At 54.0% G+C, this 17346-nt stretch overlaps 6 protein-coding genes across 6 annotated transcripts; 4 read left to right on the top strand and 2 right to left on the bottom strand.

Annotated features, from left to right (window-relative positions):
* Positions 1–44: 44 nt before the first annotated feature.
* Positions 45–1642, bottom strand: BJX68DRAFT_158686 (tryptophan synthase). Its single transcript, XM_071036810.1, has one exon. It carries the CDS (start codon positions 1448–1450, stop codon positions 116–118), a length of 1335 nt encoding a protein of 444 aa, XP_070895288.1. The 5' UTR covers positions 1451–1642; the 3' UTR covers positions 45–115.
* A 1809-nt stretch (positions 1643–3451) lies between these two features.
* On the bottom strand, positions 3452–4165 carry BJX68DRAFT_270467 (uncharacterized protein; the record flags this gene model as incomplete). Its single annotated transcript, XM_071046670.1, has 2 exons — positions 3452–3741; positions 3841–4165. The coding sequence occupies 2 exons, from the start codon at positions 4163–4165 to the stop codon at positions 3452–3454; spliced, it is 615 nt and encodes a 204-aa protein (XP_070895287.1).
* Positions 4166–7295: 3130 nt separating this feature from the next.
* BJX68DRAFT_270466 (uncharacterized protein) lies at positions 7296–9204 on the top strand (the record flags this gene model as incomplete). Its single annotated transcript, XM_071046669.1, has 3 exons — positions 7296–7393; positions 7462–7763; positions 7829–9204. The coding sequence occupies 3 exons, from the start codon at positions 7296–7298 to the stop codon at positions 9202–9204; spliced, it is 1776 nt and encodes a 591-aa protein (XP_070895286.1).
* Positions 9205–10462: 1258 nt separating this feature from the next.
* BJX68DRAFT_270465 (glutamate decarboxylase) lies at positions 10463–12178 on the top strand (the record flags this gene model as incomplete). Its single annotated transcript, XM_071046668.1, has 4 exons — positions 10463–10701; positions 10757–10784; positions 10843–12008; positions 12064–12178. 4 exons carry the CDS (start codon positions 10463–10465, stop codon positions 12176–12178), a joined length of 1548 nt encoding a protein of 515 aa, XP_070895285.1.
* Positions 12179–12635: 457 nt separating this feature from the next.
* BJX68DRAFT_257630 (uncharacterized protein) lies at positions 12636–15088 on the top strand (the record flags this gene model as incomplete). The annotated part of the gene is made up of 2 exons (XM_071043382.1): positions 12636–13800; positions 13857–15088. 2 exons carry the CDS (start codon positions 12636–12638, stop codon positions 15086–15088), a joined length of 2397 nt encoding a protein of 798 aa, XP_070895284.1.
* A 754-nt stretch (positions 15089–15842) lies between these two features.
* On the top strand, positions 15843–17306 carry BJX68DRAFT_270463 (uncharacterized protein; the record flags this gene model as incomplete). Its single annotated transcript, XM_071046667.1, has 2 exons — positions 15843–15940; positions 16007–17306. 2 exons carry the CDS (start codon positions 15843–15845, stop codon positions 17304–17306), a joined length of 1398 nt encoding a protein of 465 aa, XP_070895283.1.
* Positions 17307–17346: the final 40 nt, after the last annotated feature.

Raw genomic sequence — 17346 nt, 5'->3', positions numbered from 1 at the left:
TCCTAACATAACAGACAAAAGCAGCGCCAAATAGGTAAGAAATGCCCCAAATATACTATTGGACCCGCCAACATGGTATCGTAGACGCCGCACCGTTAGAACCGAAAGAAGACAATCACCCAGAAACGAGTAGAACAACATCCTTGCCTGCCCCCAACTCTTTCGCCAACCTCACAGTCTGCAAGACTGCATGACCCGTCGCCAAACTAGACACAATTCCCTCATGCTCGCACAAAATACGCAGGCCCTGCACGGCTTCCTCGTTTGACGCTGTGACTGTCTCTAGTCGTGCCATGTCTTTCCAATGAGCCAACTCTGGCCCTGCGCAAGGGAAATTTAGATCGGGGGCAACGGAATAAGTTTCCAGGATCTGGCCGTCGTCGTCTTGTAACAGAAGAGTCTTGCACCCGTACATGACGCCCACAGACCCGTGGGTCAAAGGGGCAGCATCGGCGGCCTCAACGCCGACGAGTCGCACAGCTGGGTCGTCAATGAATGTCGCGAACATACCAAGAGCTGCAGCGCCAGATGAGCCGACATGGGAAATCAGAGCATCTGGCGCGCTGTCCTCCCTACCAGTCAGTCGGGAGATGCAGTTCTTTATCTCTTGTCCGAGTAGCGACTGAAAGGTCCTGGCAATAGAAGGTAGAGGGTGAGGCCCGACTGTACCGCTAGTAATATGGTATGCGGAATCAATATGCGTGAGAGAGTAGCGAAGAGCTTCGTTGGTAGCGGTTCGGTGGTAGCCCTTGTCTCTTCCTCTGGTCATCCCTGGGCATTTTGCGCTAATCACAGTGGCACCTAGTTCTTCCATCTTCTTGATCGCATCAGGCTGGGCTGAGACATCAGAGGTGCCCATGAGAATGGTACACTTCATCTTCAGACGTGCACACATGGCGGCACATACAAGGCCGTGACCAGCGAATCCGCAGTCCATAACAATCTCCGTTTTCCCAATACGGTGGGCAAACAGAGTCTGACCTACAACATTTCGGGCTTGGTAGCTGCCGAACGGGTTGAGGTCCTCGCGCTTGAGCCAGATATTGGCCCCACCGACGGCCTGCGTCAAGTTATGAGCGAAATGAAGAGGACTTGGACGAATGAGGGGACAGGCGGTAAAGTCATCCCAGAAGGTGTTGTCTGATAGTATGCTGTGGAACACACTGGGAAGGTCTAGAAGGATATCCATCTGTAGTTCTGCGGCAAACTGACCACCAAACTGGCCGAACCGAGACGGTGCATCGACTGGCGGGATCGAGATCTGATGCCGAGACCATAACGGCGTATGCAAAAGCTCCCCGAGGTCCAAGTTGAGACTCTTGATGAGCGGTGTGATTGTTTTCTCTTCCGGTACACGAGAAAGGGTGTGTCTGTCGTGCTTGGCCTTCCTCCATCGCAGCGCGTAGGGGTACTGCCGCGAACGTTGGTGGGACCTGACGGAGACGAGCATCGTCAAAATGAGGTGTAGATGTTCAAGCGGTATATGGGCTCGCAAAATGTATAGTCAAGCTGAAACGCCAGATCACCGTCACGAGAAGGCATGAATACCTCAGTTCAATTATCAGCTCGGAAGAAGAGCCTTATATAGCCATGGCCCAGTGCCTCGCCCCTTCCTTACCCACCAGAAGGTACCGCAACCTAGAGAATAACAAAGCCTCGTACTTCTTGATCTCGCCTATTGAGAGAACGAACACGTTAGCCAGAACTCAACGACCCAGCTCGTGCGCACCCCTCTCCAGCATCGTGGAAGTCGATCCAATTGACCAGCCCCATGGCCTCCAGCTGATGGACTAGTTCACTTAACAAGGTTCAAGGGTGCCTCACTGGAGCCCGGGATGATACGCTGGGCGATGCAAGTTGGAGAATCGGAAGGACTCCTTTGCTGGCTTGAAGAACCGAGCTGCAGTAGAAGCGACGATCGAATCGAACGGAGCAATAGGATCGCTGAAATCACCTCCCGTCGCACGGTCCGGCTGCGAAGTACGGTCTTATCCAGGTGCTCGGGCTGGCCTCGATGCATGGTGGCTGCGATCGAACTCTTCGTGGAGGTCGATCCGATCCCATGATGATCGGGCCATTGTGCAACGCTGATCAACGGCACGAGGACGATGTGGCCCGTGTGGCAGGCCTCTGCTATCTCATCGATATTGGCGTTGTCTGCATGAGACGTCCAATGAATGGAGATAAATGACGGTCCAGATCCTCAGCAGCGAGAAAGTTAAGCCGAAGAAGCTGCAGGCGAGAGGATGTCGAGAGTCAAGGCTGAATGCAACTCGAGTCTCGCACAATGCCGAGCTCAGCAAAGAGGGAGAAAAAGAAAAGAAATAACGATAGATCAGGAAGGATCGATAAAGGCAGAAAACAAGGAAGCAGTGGAGGAAACAAAAGTCCCAGTGCGAGATGTGGAAGGAAAAAGCAAAGTAGCGGAGATCGATCGTCAAACTAGGCGAAGATGATTGATGAGAGAGCATCCAGATAGGTATCAATTTCAAATCACGAACCTTGACATGCCAGAGTACCAGAGATGTTCGGTGGAAATAGCTTCCAGGCTACTGATCAGCATATCCATAATGATCTACTCGGCACTCATTATTCACGAGATAGAAAGGTCGAGGAAGAATGGGGGATAGTCAAGATGCAAGCGATTGAGCAACCAACGCGAGGCCCGTGCGGAATACAACGATTCGATCAAGCGATCAGCAAGTGGACGACTCATGTGTTGCGGTGGATAGGACCCAGCAACCAGGTACTCATGTGGTCTGAAGATGAACCTCACCTGGGGAGATGGGATCTCCAGCTGGAACGCGGATACGATCAGCAGTCCAGCCTCACGTACTTTTGCTGCATTCCCAACTATTGACTTGGCGGACACATCGTCGCCACCATCTCTATCCCAGAATATCACGTTAAAAAAACCAGGTGTCCCTCAAAAAAATATTATTTGTCTATCCCGCGAATAAAGTACAGCAAAACCTAGGCCCCCAGCGATCCTCTGATCAAGCCGGCACCTGGTAGATCTATTGGAACGCTCAAAAAAGCAATTTGGATCTCATCTCAGAACGGGCTGTCGCTAGGCGATAATAAATGATGGAGAATAGCATCAAGTGGTGGAATGGTGGAATGGTGAAACGGTCCCCGCAAGCACCGCTTGGGGGAACACTTGAATGCATCGCTGCCAAGGTGACAATGAGCGCGACAGCCAAGAATAGATGTTTCTCCTGCAGAAGACGTTGCCACCGCAGTGGTCAGGCGGCAACAATTCAGAAGCAGGAGTGGCCTCCCTGCATAAATATTGCAGGACAGGCCACCGGAAAGGTGAAAACGAGGAGAAAAGAAGGAGAGAAGATAGCATCGACACCCAGGGTTGGGGTCAATGAATCGTCGGCCGTAACGACGTTATAGAGGCGCAGGTAAGTCTTCCCAGAAGATAGTGTGAAATAGCAAGGTAAATTTATGAATAGATCTGCACAGCGTTCAACGCTCGTGTTAAATCTTCGGGTGCAAAAGGCATGGAGGCTCCCTTGAGAGGAAGAGGCGGTGGCGATATGGCTCGTACAATCGGCGATGTTGTCCGGACTGACTCTTTGATCTTGATCACGGTCTCGTCCTCAAGAGGGTCAAGGAACAGCGTCATTGTTGAGTCGCTAAAGCTCTCAGGGTCGACGGCAGTGGTGGAAGACAAGGATCCTGTAGTTCCTTGTCGATCTTGGATAAATTCGTCGTGATAGGCCGTCGGAGACACTAACGATAGGTTAGCATTATTAAACTCAAAACACGCCTCAAAAGACCAGATCAATCCAATAAAGACGATAGTATTCCAGAGGAGAGACGGAAACACACCTCCGTTAGACACAGCGATCCCCGCTATCCGGGTCTCGGTGGCCTGAACCTGGTCTGGAGCCGCGTCGGCAATCTCCCGAGGTCTTAGGTAGTCCGGCAAGGTTGTGCAAGGCGAGAGAGGTAAGTCGAGGGAACGTGGACGATCTGCCTGGGCTTCCCGGAACGACCATGCCGCCAGTCTTTTTTGATGCTCCTTGTCGAACGGTCCCTTGAATTTTGACGGTGGAATCTCGCTGCGTCGGTAGTATACGATTTTGATTCCTGTCTCGGAATCCTTGGATTTGTGTCTTTGAAACACCTTTCGTACTTTTTCTCGAAAACTCATATTGATCGCAGAAAGGCTGTCGCTAGGAAGGGCAATTCAGAACCAATTCAAGTTGGGGTGGAGAGCGTCCTCGTTGGCCGATACGTCACAGCGGTAGGGCTTTCCCAGTGAAGGGATTGAGGCGGCAGGCGATGTGCAAGCACAGACGACAATCAAGAATCCGGAGAGACCTTAGTATCATCGTTCGCGAACACCGGGTCGAGGAGGCGGGGAGGGAGGGGAAAGAAGTTGGGGTTGAGCGGAGAGTGAGAAGAGGACGGAGGGGAGGAAGAGACCAAGGGAGGAAAGGAAGGAAGAGCTGGCAGTTGAGGTCGATGCAAGTCTCGGTCTCGCAGCCAGAGAGCTGTGTTGATTTGTGCAATAATCAATCAGCATTGGCACCCCCACATTATTATGGTCACTAATAACAGCAACGATAACTCGAAGGGAAAGCGAGTCTGGGTCTGTTGGGGAGTGGCCCTGCAATTATACCGGAGAATGGGCCAGACGGCCAGTGCCTGGATGGAGCAACGAGGACTGGTGTGAGCTGTGATTGGCACTCGACCATATGCCGTTTGACCCGTTGACCAGAGGAACCACAATCGCGAATGCCTCACTTATCATCGTCATTAAATATTCCACGTCGACGACTCGCCGAAGACCCAGTCGGGTAAGGGGCGATTCTTGTCCGGCCAAATCCGGTGCAGGCGAGATTGGCACTGCAACGTGGAGGATCTGAGAGTGCGTGAATTCTTTTTGATTTCCCAGTTCCAAGTTGCAACGCGGCAGCAAAAAAGCAATATTCATGCAGACTTTGGGGGATCGTCTTTTAGACGTGGAGAAAACAAAAACTTTTTTAAAGGGTTCTCCCACTGCCTTTTCCAGAGGTTCGAAGAATCGCAGACTTTATCTGACACTCGAATCTCCAGCGAATTAAAACCTTTGCTCTTGGGTTACATTTGCAGAAGCACTGGAAGCGCGGCCTTTTTCCTCGCCCCAAACCATGGGTGCTGCTTGCTGGTTCTACGGTACAAGAACGGATGTCAGAAGCACGGGGTTGTCGTCCGAGGAAACGCCTGAGGCTGCTCTGGGGATGCAGGAATGTAACATTCGCCATCATCTCCAGGTCACACACCCGAGAATCTGAGATTCTTCATGGAACACTTGGATCGGTGGTGTGCTGCAGCGAACGATTCCAGAAGGCCAGCTAAGCCTCTCGATCGGCGTGCCACCATGACCCCTCCTCCAGTCGAAGGATTCGAGCAGCGCCTGTCTGTGTCTTGGCGGCGCCGATGGCCATGACCGTTGAACGTTGACCTTGCCAAGTCAACCTTGTTCGAGAAGATTTAACCCAATTCACTCAATATTGCTTAAGCATTGACTACAGGGTTTGTCAAAAGTCCTGTCAGACTTTCAGACATGGTCGATGTGGCCTCTCAGTTGCCACAACCCATCCATCCCACTGTTCGGCACGCTTGTTCCGGACACATTCAGCAATTCTAATCCATACTCCATCCGACTCCATCGCCTTGATACCAGATACTAATGCTTAGATGTCATCTCTTGTGACGTCTTGTCTGCAGGGCTTACTTCTGAGAGTGAGAATCCGATGGCTCCTATCCAATACGTTCTAGACTTGTTCTTTTAGTAAAGCGACCCGCGAGTGATATAAGCGACTACAATTGGTTGAAGACTCCTCTTGAGCTACAAATTCCTTGTGTTGTTATTCGGCAATATGCCTGCCGTCCGGCGAAGTAGATCACACTGCATATGATATATTGAAATTTGGCCCCAACAACATATATCTATCGCTCGTTCGTAACTATATATATATCTGCCTCGGCTATTCACTCTCGAAGAGCTGATAGCGGATGACTCGCTGACCCCCAAGCGCCCGAAACATGTTGCAATAGCCATGAAGAATAGCAAGTAATCTCTATTTTCTGTCTATGGCAATCCTGATCCGCTATACACCATACATCGGAGGTTGTATAAGAGGAACAGAAATGATGTCATGATCTTGGCATAATCACCGCACAGTAACTTGAACAATTTGGATCTTGAAGTGGACCGATTGCGAAGCTCCACGATACATCGTACTCAGGGGCAAGAAGCCGTTGATGATTACGCATGTCCCTATACTACTGCTATTTTTATGAGCACTTCGCCTGGCTTTGCAAGTACTATGAGACGCGGTTACAATTATTGTTCAATGAAGCCGTGCCCCATCCATCCGGAAGTGGCTTGGTCAGGGTCAAGCTAGGGCCGCGATCACCTGCAAGAAATAATCGGGGTCTTGGACAAGCGTGTCCTTCTGCAGGTGCTTTCTGCAAAGCTAATAATCGGAACATAGATCTCATCGAAATGTAAATGAGAGATAAATCGAGATTCCACAGAGGATACTATTTCCTCAACCAGTATTTTCCTGAGTCAACTCCTGATGCTCCGGATTCACAGGCGCCTGTAGATAGATAGGCACGCGACCTGATCGCCGGAAACAACAGGGCGCAAAAGTTTCTATGCGCCTTGTGGGCTGGACAAAGAGAATGCATGCATCTCACACTGAAGGGATGACTCCCTGAAAGCAGGCAATTCGTAATAATAGGACTCACATCTCCTCTCCCCTTCCATTCCCCCTTCTTCCTCCCCTCCCTAAGCAACGCCCTTGAGGACCATCAACAGAACTTAGCAAACTTCACCCGCACGGACTTTGCGACTCAACTTTTTTTTCGCGACCCCACGAGCCGACAAGCACTCGCGACGCTACAAGCACGATCAATTGAATTCCCATCGCACAATTGCCGGGTCAATCAGATTGCTGTGGTGTCAGCGTCAGCTTGAAGAAGCCAAATTGCAGCCTTCCCGGATTAACGTTCGCCCAATCGATTACCTTTCGTAGGGAGACGGAAAGAACCAGCATCTTCGAACCAGCCCGCCCCCAACTTCTTCCTGCATCTACCTTCATTTCACCAGTCTTACAGCACGCTCGCTGGCCCTATTCTTTATCAACGAACCTATAGACCTCGCAGTAAGTTCAATTGCTCGGGTTCGCTGCTCCGATCCGTCGCATTTCTCGTCCGAGTTCCTCGTCACTACGTGGCCCGTGGCTAACGCACCATCCACACAATCACAGCGTCGCCGATCCATCACAATGCCCAAAAAGGGAGGAAAGAAGAAGGGAGGCAAGAAGAGTGGCTCTGCCTCTGCTGCGGCTGCTACCAACAAGGCCGCCGAGCCCGTCATCGCTCCGTACGTCCCACAATTTGTCTTTGCGTCATCGGGAGATGAAGGCTGATTCTTGCTTTTCAATCTTGCAGTACCCCTGACACCACCGTTGAAGAGACCGTCACGAAGAGCGAGAGCGAAGCCGAGCAGGTTCCCACAGAAGTTGTTGAAACTCCGATTGTTGAAACCCCGAGCACCACTCCTGCTGCCGCTGTACTCGAAGTCACAACCGAGCTTGCGATCGAGACCCATACGGATGCCGCGCCGATTTCCACGGCGGCCGCCTCCAGCGTCGATGAAGTCCCAGTTCCCGCAGCTGAGGAGGCTCCGATAGAGGAGGTAGTGGGCAAGGTGCAGCCTTCGGAGGCGGAGGAGACAAAACTGGAAGAGACTGGTATGTAATATCCTGGGTACAAATGCCTCGCCGTACCGTCTACTTACATTTTTCCTCCGTTATAGTTATACTTCCCGATATAACGGCCAACAAAACGGGTGCGACGACCGAGACCCCTGCCCTCACTACCCCGGAAATCGTCGCAGCGACAACTTCGCTTCCCGAAAGACCCAAGAACGTGGACACAGCTGAGGAGGCTCACGCCAAGCGCCCTCATGAGAATGGCCCTTTCACATTCGAGGAGGAGCAGAAGCCTCCTAAGATGCCCAAGGTCGAGGAGGAGCCAGCAGTCAAAACAACCACTGCTGATATCTCAATTGGAAAGGAGAACATCCCCAGCTCAACTGTGTTGGCGAGCGAAACGGCTCCGTTGCAGCCTCAGATGGTCCCCGGACTTGGTGCCGACCCTGCCGATAAGAAATTGAATGTTCTAGAAGTTCCCGGCCTTTCAGCCATCGGTAGCAAGGAAGCCGCTGCCCCGGTCGAGACGAAGGAATCACCTGCAGTCCCTGCCTTTGAGAAGGAGGCAGTTTCTCCCGAAACAAAGAGCCCGGAAGTTGCCAAAGAGCCGGAGACACCCGCTGAAGTCAAGCCTCTGACAACCACCGAGCCCTTGGCTGCCGATATTGCTCCAACCGAGACCGCCAAAGAGGAAGCTAAGACAGTCGCTCCTGCTGAGGAGCCTGCTATTTCCGAGCCTCCAGCGGCAGCCTCAGCAGCACTAGGAACCAGCACTGGACCCGCAGAGACCCCGGAAAAGAAGGCTGAGGAGGCACCCGTGCAGAAGGAGCCTTCTGTTGTCCGCAGCGCCCCTGCGGATGCCACAACCGGTCCTGCTGCCACTGTGGGTACAGCTAAAGAAGAGGCGAAGCGCGTTCCCCCAGCGCAGCAAGAGCCTGCAGTGACCCAGCCCACTGCAGCAGCGGCGGCTGCCGCTGGTGCTTTTGCTGCCTCTACTGGCGATAACGCCAACAAGGAGAAGCCCCAGGAAGTCTCGAAGCCACAGCAGGAGACACCAGTGGTAACCAAGCCCCCGGTTGCCGTGGTGCCACCCGAGAAGCCGCATGATGTACCTGCTTTCAGCCATGGTACTTCTGGTGTCACTGACATCGGGACGACGGATAAGCCCGCCGTTACCGGCAAGCCGACCACCGAGCAGCCTAAATCCATGGGCCTCCCCTCTAACGTGCAGACACAGGCTGAGAAGCCTGCAGCCCTTTCCGAAAGCGCTGCCGCAGCGCGTGCTGCGACACAGAAATCGCAGCAGGCCAAGACCGCTGAGCCACAAACTGCTCAGGGGGCTCAGACTGAGGGTGCTCCCACCACAGACGCTGAAGAGAGCAAGACCACTACTGGACAGGCTCAGGAGACTGCCAAGGCCGACAGGCGGAAGAGTGGTGGCTTCTGGGGCTGGGTGAAGCGCAAGGTCAAGGGGGCCTGAAGACTTGAGCCATTTTCTCTGCGCTAATTTCTGCTTTTCCTTTTTGGTTAATTGATTTCACAATCCATCCACGTGGTGAGTGGACGGTGTATCTTGGGGGTGTTTGACAAGTGAGTGGGAGTGCTAGACCCCGCACTGCTGATACCCGATTACGCCGAGAAGGCCTTTGCTTGATAAGAAACTGTTATGGAGGATGAAAAGGAAATTATTGGAAAGGAGCGAGGCTGGAATAAGCCTCACTTCCAAGCGTGGGATGCACTGTATGATACGACATGGATGGATAATGGGGATACCACCGGACTTTCTCTGCTTGTTTGTTAGATTATTGTTGTTTCAAGACTGCCCCTGTAGTCGACTATTTCGCTCTTTAAGATGTCAGATGCTGAATACAAGTACTCGAGTTACAATCTATACTCTGTAGCGGCGTATCCCTGTAGTGAGGGATGTTGGACTGGCGCCACATCGCCAGCAACTGGAGTCGTCGGTTCTGTGATCTCCACTGGTTCCCAAGCGCGGGAGTCCCGGTGTCTCACCACCTCCAGCAAGTTAGCAACCCAACCTCATCGTCATCTTCCGCTTTCTCGGCTTGTCTCACTCTTCTCACTCAGATGCGGTGCTTCGTCCGTTTGACTCCTCCGTCTCGTCTGTTTACTCCGCTCATCAACGCCTTCTTTTCGGCTGCACAACCACCATGCATTCTCGCTTCCGACCTTCGATCTAATGATGATGACATCCTCGTTCCCACCGGGCCCATCGTGGCTCCAGCAATCCACAACACCAGCCAAGCTTTCTCTAAGCTTTCCTTCTCAGTAATTCGCTGGCCAAAGGCACAACCTGCCAGGGAAATGGAACCTCATTAGTCCGAATTCCAGGGCAGCCGCGTGTTGATCTGGGCTTGAAACAACCTAGTCCGATCCCACGGCCACGCACGAGGCTCCAATGGGTGATTCGCGGGTTCAGGGTTGGCCGCTGGCGAAGGCCGAAGCCGCCACTTCCCCTCATCCCGTGTTGCCCAAACATATGATGCAGCAGGGATAATGTGACGACGACTGGACTATAAGAAGCAGGAGGAGGGGCCCGCTTGAAGAGGGATGTTGCTCATTTGCATTGCATGCACTGCTGAGGGATTATTATCAAGTGCTGAATCATCGCTTACAACCTGTTCCCCGGAGTATTTATCTCCTCTTGTTTACCTCTTTCTATCTCTTATTTCTCAACAATTTTTCTGCTCTAATTTTGTTCGATCCATTGTGTCACCATGGTTCATCTTGCAACTATTAAGAAAGACGACGACAAAGTCAAGTCGCTCCATAAGCGCGTCGATTCAATCCAGCTTGAAACCACAGATGATGATGACTACTCATCCACCGTCTATGGAACGCGGTTTGCGACTCAAAAACTCCCCTCTACGGAGATGCCGGAGCGCGAGATGCCCCGCGAGGTGGCTTATCGCATGATTAAAGATGAGTTGAGCTTGGATGGCAATCCAATGCTGAAGTATGGTTTCCTGTCGCGGGTTTGTATATGAAAGCTAACCCAATACTTCTCTTAGTCTGGCGAGCTTCGTCACCACTTACATGGTACGCTCTTGATCTTTCCCGGACTATTCTGTATGATTTGTGCGCTTACAATTAGCAGGAAGAGGAAGCGGAGAAGCTCATGAGCGAGTCCTTCAGCAAGAACTTCATCGACTACGAAGAATATCCCCAATCCGCCGAGATCCAGAATCGATGCGTCAACATGATCGCTCGGTTGTTCAACGCTCCCACTGACAGCGATGATGAGCATCCCATGGGAACCTCCACCGTCGGGTCCTCCGAGGCCATTATGTTGGGCACTCTGGCGATGAAGCGAAGATGGCAGAACAAGCGCAAGGCTGAAGGGAAGGACTACTCCCGGCCCAATATTGTGATGAACAGTGCTGTTCAGGTCTGCTGGGAGAAGGCAGCTCGCTACTTCGACGTTGAAGAGCGCTATGTCTACTGCACCAAGGATCGCTACGTGATCGACCCTCAGGAAGCCGTTGATCTGGTTGACGAGAACACTATTGGTATTTGTGCCATTCTCGGCACCACCTATACCGGTGAGTACGAGGACGTGAAGGCGATCAACGATCTGCTCGTAGAGCGCGGCCTCGACTGCCCGATCCACGTTGACGCCGCCAGTGGCGGTTTCGTCGCTCCCTTCATCCACCCGACACTCAAGTGGGACTTCCGTCTGGAGAAGGTGGTCTCGATCAACGTATCTGGCCACAAGTACGGTCTCGTATACCCAGGAGTCGGGTGGGTCGTCTGGCGGTCGCCCGAGTACCTGCCCAAGGAGCTGATTTTCAACATCAACTATCTGGGCGCGGAGCAGGCCAGTTTTACCCTGAACTTCTCCAAGGGTGCTTCGCAGGTTATCGGCCAGTACTACCAGATGATCCGCCTCGGCAAGCGGGGATACCGCTCAGTGATGGTGAACATCACCCGCATCGCAGACTACCTTGCGGAGCAACTGGAGGAGCTGGGATTCATCATCATGAGCCAGCGGCGCGGTCGGGGATTGCCCCTGGTCGCGTTCCGACTCCCGGAGGACCGCGATGAGCTGTATGACGAATTCGCGTTGGCGCATCAGCTGCGCGAGCGGGGCTGGATCGTCCCCGCGTATACGATGGCGCCGAACAGCAACTCGCTGAAGCTGATGCGTGTGGTGGTGCGCGAGGATTTCACCATGAGCCGATGCGACACGTTGCTTGCCGATATTAAGCTCGCTTTGAAGAGCTTGGGTGATATGGACAAGGCAATGTTGGAGAGGTACACGTCGTATGTCACGTTCCCCAGACCCCGGATTTACTGAAAGTTTATCTAATGACAGCAGACACGTCCAAAGGCATTCGACAAACTCGCATAAGGCGAAGCACACGCATCCACACTACAAGGGAGAGAAGCACTCGCTGCAGGGGAAGACGGGAAAGACGCATGGGGTGTGCTAGAGTTTAGCTGGATTTAGTATGTTGTAGCGATCGTCCTTCGTATGCAGTTGGATAGCTAGCAAATAGCGTTTTTCTTTATAGATTGAGAGCCATAGAATGCTGACGCTTGGCCGTCCAAGGGCTTCAAGCGGCTATTATTAGCAGCGGTTCCTCTCGTCGCAGCGTCATGATTTCCCCTCAGAGGCTCAGCCCGCCAGGAGACTATTAGTCTCTCATCCATCGCCTGCTCTGCGTCTTCCTTCGTAACGCTTCCTGTCCGCACAGCCTCGTGTTTGTGCCCAATCACGGCGTCCTCGTCCCACTTGGAGTCCTCCACCGTTGATGCTGACCAGAGGAAGAGAAGACACGACAACAACAATCCCAGGAGCTCGCTATCCTTTCTTTCATCCTTCACCTCCTCTTCCCTATCTCCTTCCCCCTCCCTCCGTGTCCCCTTAAACCGGGCTCGTCCATCCCCATGCCCCTCTTCCGCAAGAAAGAGAAAGCCAAGCAGTCCCTGTCCTCTGCTGCATTCCGATCGGTCGAGCATCTTCCTTCCTCGCTCTCCGCCCCTCATCCCGACGACGACAGCATCGACAACAACAGCCGCTACCACGTCTCCACTTCGCAGCAGTTTCCGCCCCCGAACCAGCCTCAATCCCAATTTCACGCTCTTTCCGACGACCCTCATCAGCCTCCGCCTCGCAATCCGACCCATACCTCGCTGCAGCGCTCGCACACCCAGCGCCTCCGTACACCGCCGGACGCTTCGACGCTCTCCAACTCGACATCCACCATCACGGTAGTCAACAGCAGCCCTCCTCCCTCTCACCTCGCGCCGCCTCAGTCATTCGATGCTGACGTCTCCGACCAGTCCTGGCCCTCTTCTCCTACTGACAAGCCAGACGACCAGGAACCCCGTCGCTCCAAGCGGAGCCTCTTCTCTTTCCACTCCTCACACTCATCCTCGTCCGTCCGCGAACACGGCGGCTTGCTGGAGCGTAATCGCTCTGTGAAGAAGGCATCGGTCACTGGCAAACGCCAGTCGCACCAGCAGAAGCAACAGCAGCAGCAGCTCCAACACCAACAGTCGCCTCACCAGCAACAATCGCGCTCATCCGTGGACATCTGGTCCAGAGAGTATGCAGTAGACGGACCGGAGGCTGAGCATCGATCGTCCATGCCGCAGCAGAACGCCAGTCGTGTGCCCCCTGATCCTGGACTCGTCCCTCACTCCCGTTCGGCGCACCCCTCGCCGATTCCACGGTCCAACACAGACCCGCATCTCTTCGACAATATCTACCGGCAAGCGCCCGTCGATACTTCCAGGCGCGCTGCAGACCTAGGTCCCACGTCACACCAATTGGACCCGCGACCGCCTTCCCGGCAGTCAATTGGGCCTCCGTCGCCGTTACCTCCTCCCAAGAGCGAAACATCCTCAGTTTCGCAGCTCGGTGCTATGTCAGACCGACCGTCCGGCGGGACCCCGCAAAATCCGTCTCAACCCCCGCCTTCGGCGCATTCCTCGTTGCAGGCCGCTCCCGAGCCAGGCCGGAGCACGCCCACGTCGAAAGATAACCGCAGTCGCGATGATCTCGGCGAGATTGACATTCAGGCTCTTCTTCAGAAGCACGATGAACTCCGTATGGCTCACTCCGACAATTTGAAAAGCACTGCATTTCTGACCTATTTTATACAGAGGCCAAATACTCCAAAGTAAAGCGATACTACTTCGAACGAGATGCCCAAGTTCAACAGCTTCAAAACACGGTCGCGCATCAGCGCATGGCCGTCTCTCGCACCGTCCTTGATGACAACGAATACGCCAACCGCTTCGGTCGACTCGACGGAGCAATCAAAGACCTAGCCTTTTCTCTCCGTAAGGACTGGAAAATTATCCCCGATTGGCTTGCCGGCTCCGTAAACGAGGATGCACCCTCCACCGGGGCGCGTGAAATGACCGTTGTTGGCCGTGCGATCATCTCCCGCTGGCTTGTTGACGAGCTCTTTGAGCGCTTCTTCCACCCCTCCCTCGAACCAACCTTTAGCCGCCAACTCAAGGCCATTGAAATGACCCTCCGCCACCAGCAAACCAATACTTCTACCGAAGAAGACAAGGAAAACGCCATTGCCCGCATCTCTAACTGGCGCCGCACAACCCTTGACGGCCTCGGCGACTCCCTACAGGGTCCCGCAGCCGATATTCACCGCGCCCAGATCACAGACAACCTGGTCGAGTTCCTTGTCGCAACTCTCCTCAGCCACCTGAATGATCCGCCTCCGGCCGGGTTCGAGAATGGTGCTCGCATGATTATCGAAATAGCCCTCGGCATCGCTGAAAAGATTCCTCTTGAATCTCGGGACATTTGCGTCTCGTATCTCGCTCCGGGAACGCCCATTAATGAAGCTACGATGCGCGTCGAACCAAGTACCCTCCTTCCGCCTCTCACAAACGCCGCCGCCGCGGCTTCCTCCTCTAACCTCTCTCACCCGCCTCAAACCGCCGACTCCAACCGCCGCTCCGCAGAAGACCAACACCATCAAAATAGCCATTCCATCCCCGACTCCACCGGCCCTGGCGGCAATGACCTTGATCGCGACCAGTCGCAACCCCAAAACGTCTCGGCCGACGCACCGGACCACAGAAAACGATCTGTTCTCAGTGGTCTTCGCGGTCGTCTAAGTGGGCAGAGTTCAGCCAGTTCATCCGTACCTCCTGTGTCTGCGCCCGTACCTGCCCCTGTACCCGCAGGGATTGCGAACAGCGCGGGTGAAGCAGCTCGGCGCGGCTCCGTTGGTGGACAGAGCCAGGGAGCTGGAGTCGGATCTGGGGTGCCCCGGGTCCGGTTCGCAGCCTTCGTCACTGCCGAAGTCCGCGGACGGGGGCCGCTAAATGTGTTGGTCAAGGCGCCCGTCTTTGCGATGGAGTGAGCTCAATATGCCCCTGAGCTTATACCTGAATCTTGTGAGGTAGTGAAGTGAGCAGTATATAATATATACAAGGAGGAACGTGATGGGGCTGTGTTGGGCTGGTATACGATGTACAAATGGGCCTGCCAAGTTACCTGAACCGAGTCCAGTTCGAGGTAACATTTGGCATGACGAGGAAATGACTGTTTGCTTCTTCCTGGTTTGTTCCATTTCACGCCACTGCCGTTTTGTTGATTTCATAGAAGCGTCCCGTATACATCAAATGTCGTCTATTTTCTATAACCCACTGAATCGGGCTGAATGTTAGTCTCGAATATTCCGGTTTGATGATCTCTGCATCTCGTCGTCACTTTGACTTTGAAACGGCTTCTTTCAACACATTGAGTCCGTGTTCCTCAGGAGTGATCAGCGGGTATTGCGCGTCCCCCAAGCCCAGTCCTCGTATTCCGCACCTCTAGCCCCTCTCGGCCCTCTGCACAGCGCCATTGCCATTGCTGTTTCGTATTCAGCAATCCCTCCTCACAATCACGTGTAGGTTTCAAGGTAATCGACACAGCGCATCGGAAGAGTTGCCTAAAGGTTAAGTGAGAGTGAGGGGGAAAGGGTGAGGCTGAGCCGCAGTCTGCCCATCGCATCACCGGCTTCTTACCTTATCTTTTCTTCATCGTCCCACCTCACCTACCTTTCTTTAACCAATCTTCCTTTGCTCTTGATTCCATTTGAGGTCTTCGAGGTATTTCGCTAACACACGACCATGCCGTTCTGGAAGAGAAAGGATAAAGATAAACAGTCGCAGCCCCAATACGCTGCTCCCGCGCAGGGCCATATCGTGCCTGTCTATGCGCAGCCAACGTACGTGGCGCAACACTCACACCTCTCTCATATCCCTTAAGGAATATCACTAATAGTTCCAACCAGACCCCCTCTAGCACCACCGCAACACACCCGCGCTCCCCCACCCACCATCCCTCCCCTCCCTAACCCACCTATTCCCTCCCCGCAGCAAACAGGCGAACCCTTCCGCACCCATGGCAACCAACTCGCCGCGCAAAACGACTACAATGGCGCCGTGGTCATGTACAACTCGGCGCTGCAACTCGCACCCCAAGACACAGAGCTCCTGCTCAGTCGCTCCCTCGCGCATATGATGTCGACACCGCCGCGACTGGATCTTGCCCTCAAGGACGCCGACGACGCGATCCAGCTGAATCCGGGGAGTGCGCAGGGATGGTTGCAGAAAGGTGAGGTGCTGGTGCAGCTGGGGGATTTGGGCAACGCCGTTGGTGTGTTGGAGAATGCGGTGGGTTGTGCGGGGCCTGCAGAGAGGCTTGTTGCGCAGAGGGCGCTTGCGGGGGTGAGGCAGCAGGTGCAGGTCAAAGCACAGGCGCAGGCGCCCGCTGGGACCGGGACTGGAGGGTATACAGTGCAGCAGACGCATCAACAAGCGCAGGCTCAGGCTCAGGCTCACGTACAGCAGCAACCGCAGATTATACAGCCGCAGCCGCAGTCGCCGAGGTTCTCCGTTTCGCCTCCGCCGGTGATAACAACCTCTCCTCCACCTGTTCCCAGTACGTCGACTACGTATCCTGCTTCTGGAACGTATCCGCCGGCGTCGGGCACCACCAGTAGTGTGAGCGCAACGCTATTCCCCACAAGGACCCCTTCGACGACGACAGTGCCGACCTCGAGCACGACGACATCGACCAGTTCAGGGCTGAGCCCGCCACTAGAACAACCCCGAGCTGCCACGCCGAGTGCACTTTCCAATGCTCCTACACCACCAGCACCAATTACGGTGCAGCCTCCGACAAACGCAACGGAGGATCCCTCGCGCCGGAGCAGCATGCTTCCCTCGTCAACCGCAAACCGCAACACCGATACGTCGAGAAATGCAACAGAGACCGTGAACCGGACCTCCACGACAGCCTCATCTTCAAACATTATTCCACAATCGGTGTTTGAGGATCTAAATTCCCCCGAGGGCCCACCGCCGGCGTACACGGAGAATCTTCGAGATCCGGTCGTCCTAAACCGCAAGCTCGATGAACTTGAGCAGATCATCAAGATCAAGAACAAAGGGAGTTTGCTTGTGCAGCCGTATACGTTGCCTGGGCAGATTGATGCGGTGCGATTGCTGTATAATGCCATGACGGCTGATGAGTTGACGGCCAGGGAGACGGGGCCGGTCGTTCCTGTTCATCCGAATTTGGGCAAGTAGCACTTTCATGACAATCGTACGGCGATGTTCTGACAAGGCA

This window comes from Aspergillus pseudodeflectus, assembly GCF_044049435.1.
Source record: "Aspergillus pseudodeflectus strain CBS 756.74 chromosome Unknown BJX68scaffold_49, whole genome shotgun sequence".
NCBI lineage: Eukaryota > Fungi > Ascomycota > Eurotiomycetes > Eurotiales > Aspergillaceae > Aspergillus > Aspergillus pseudodeflectus.
This window is presented reverse-complemented; position numbering and strand designations above follow the sequence as displayed.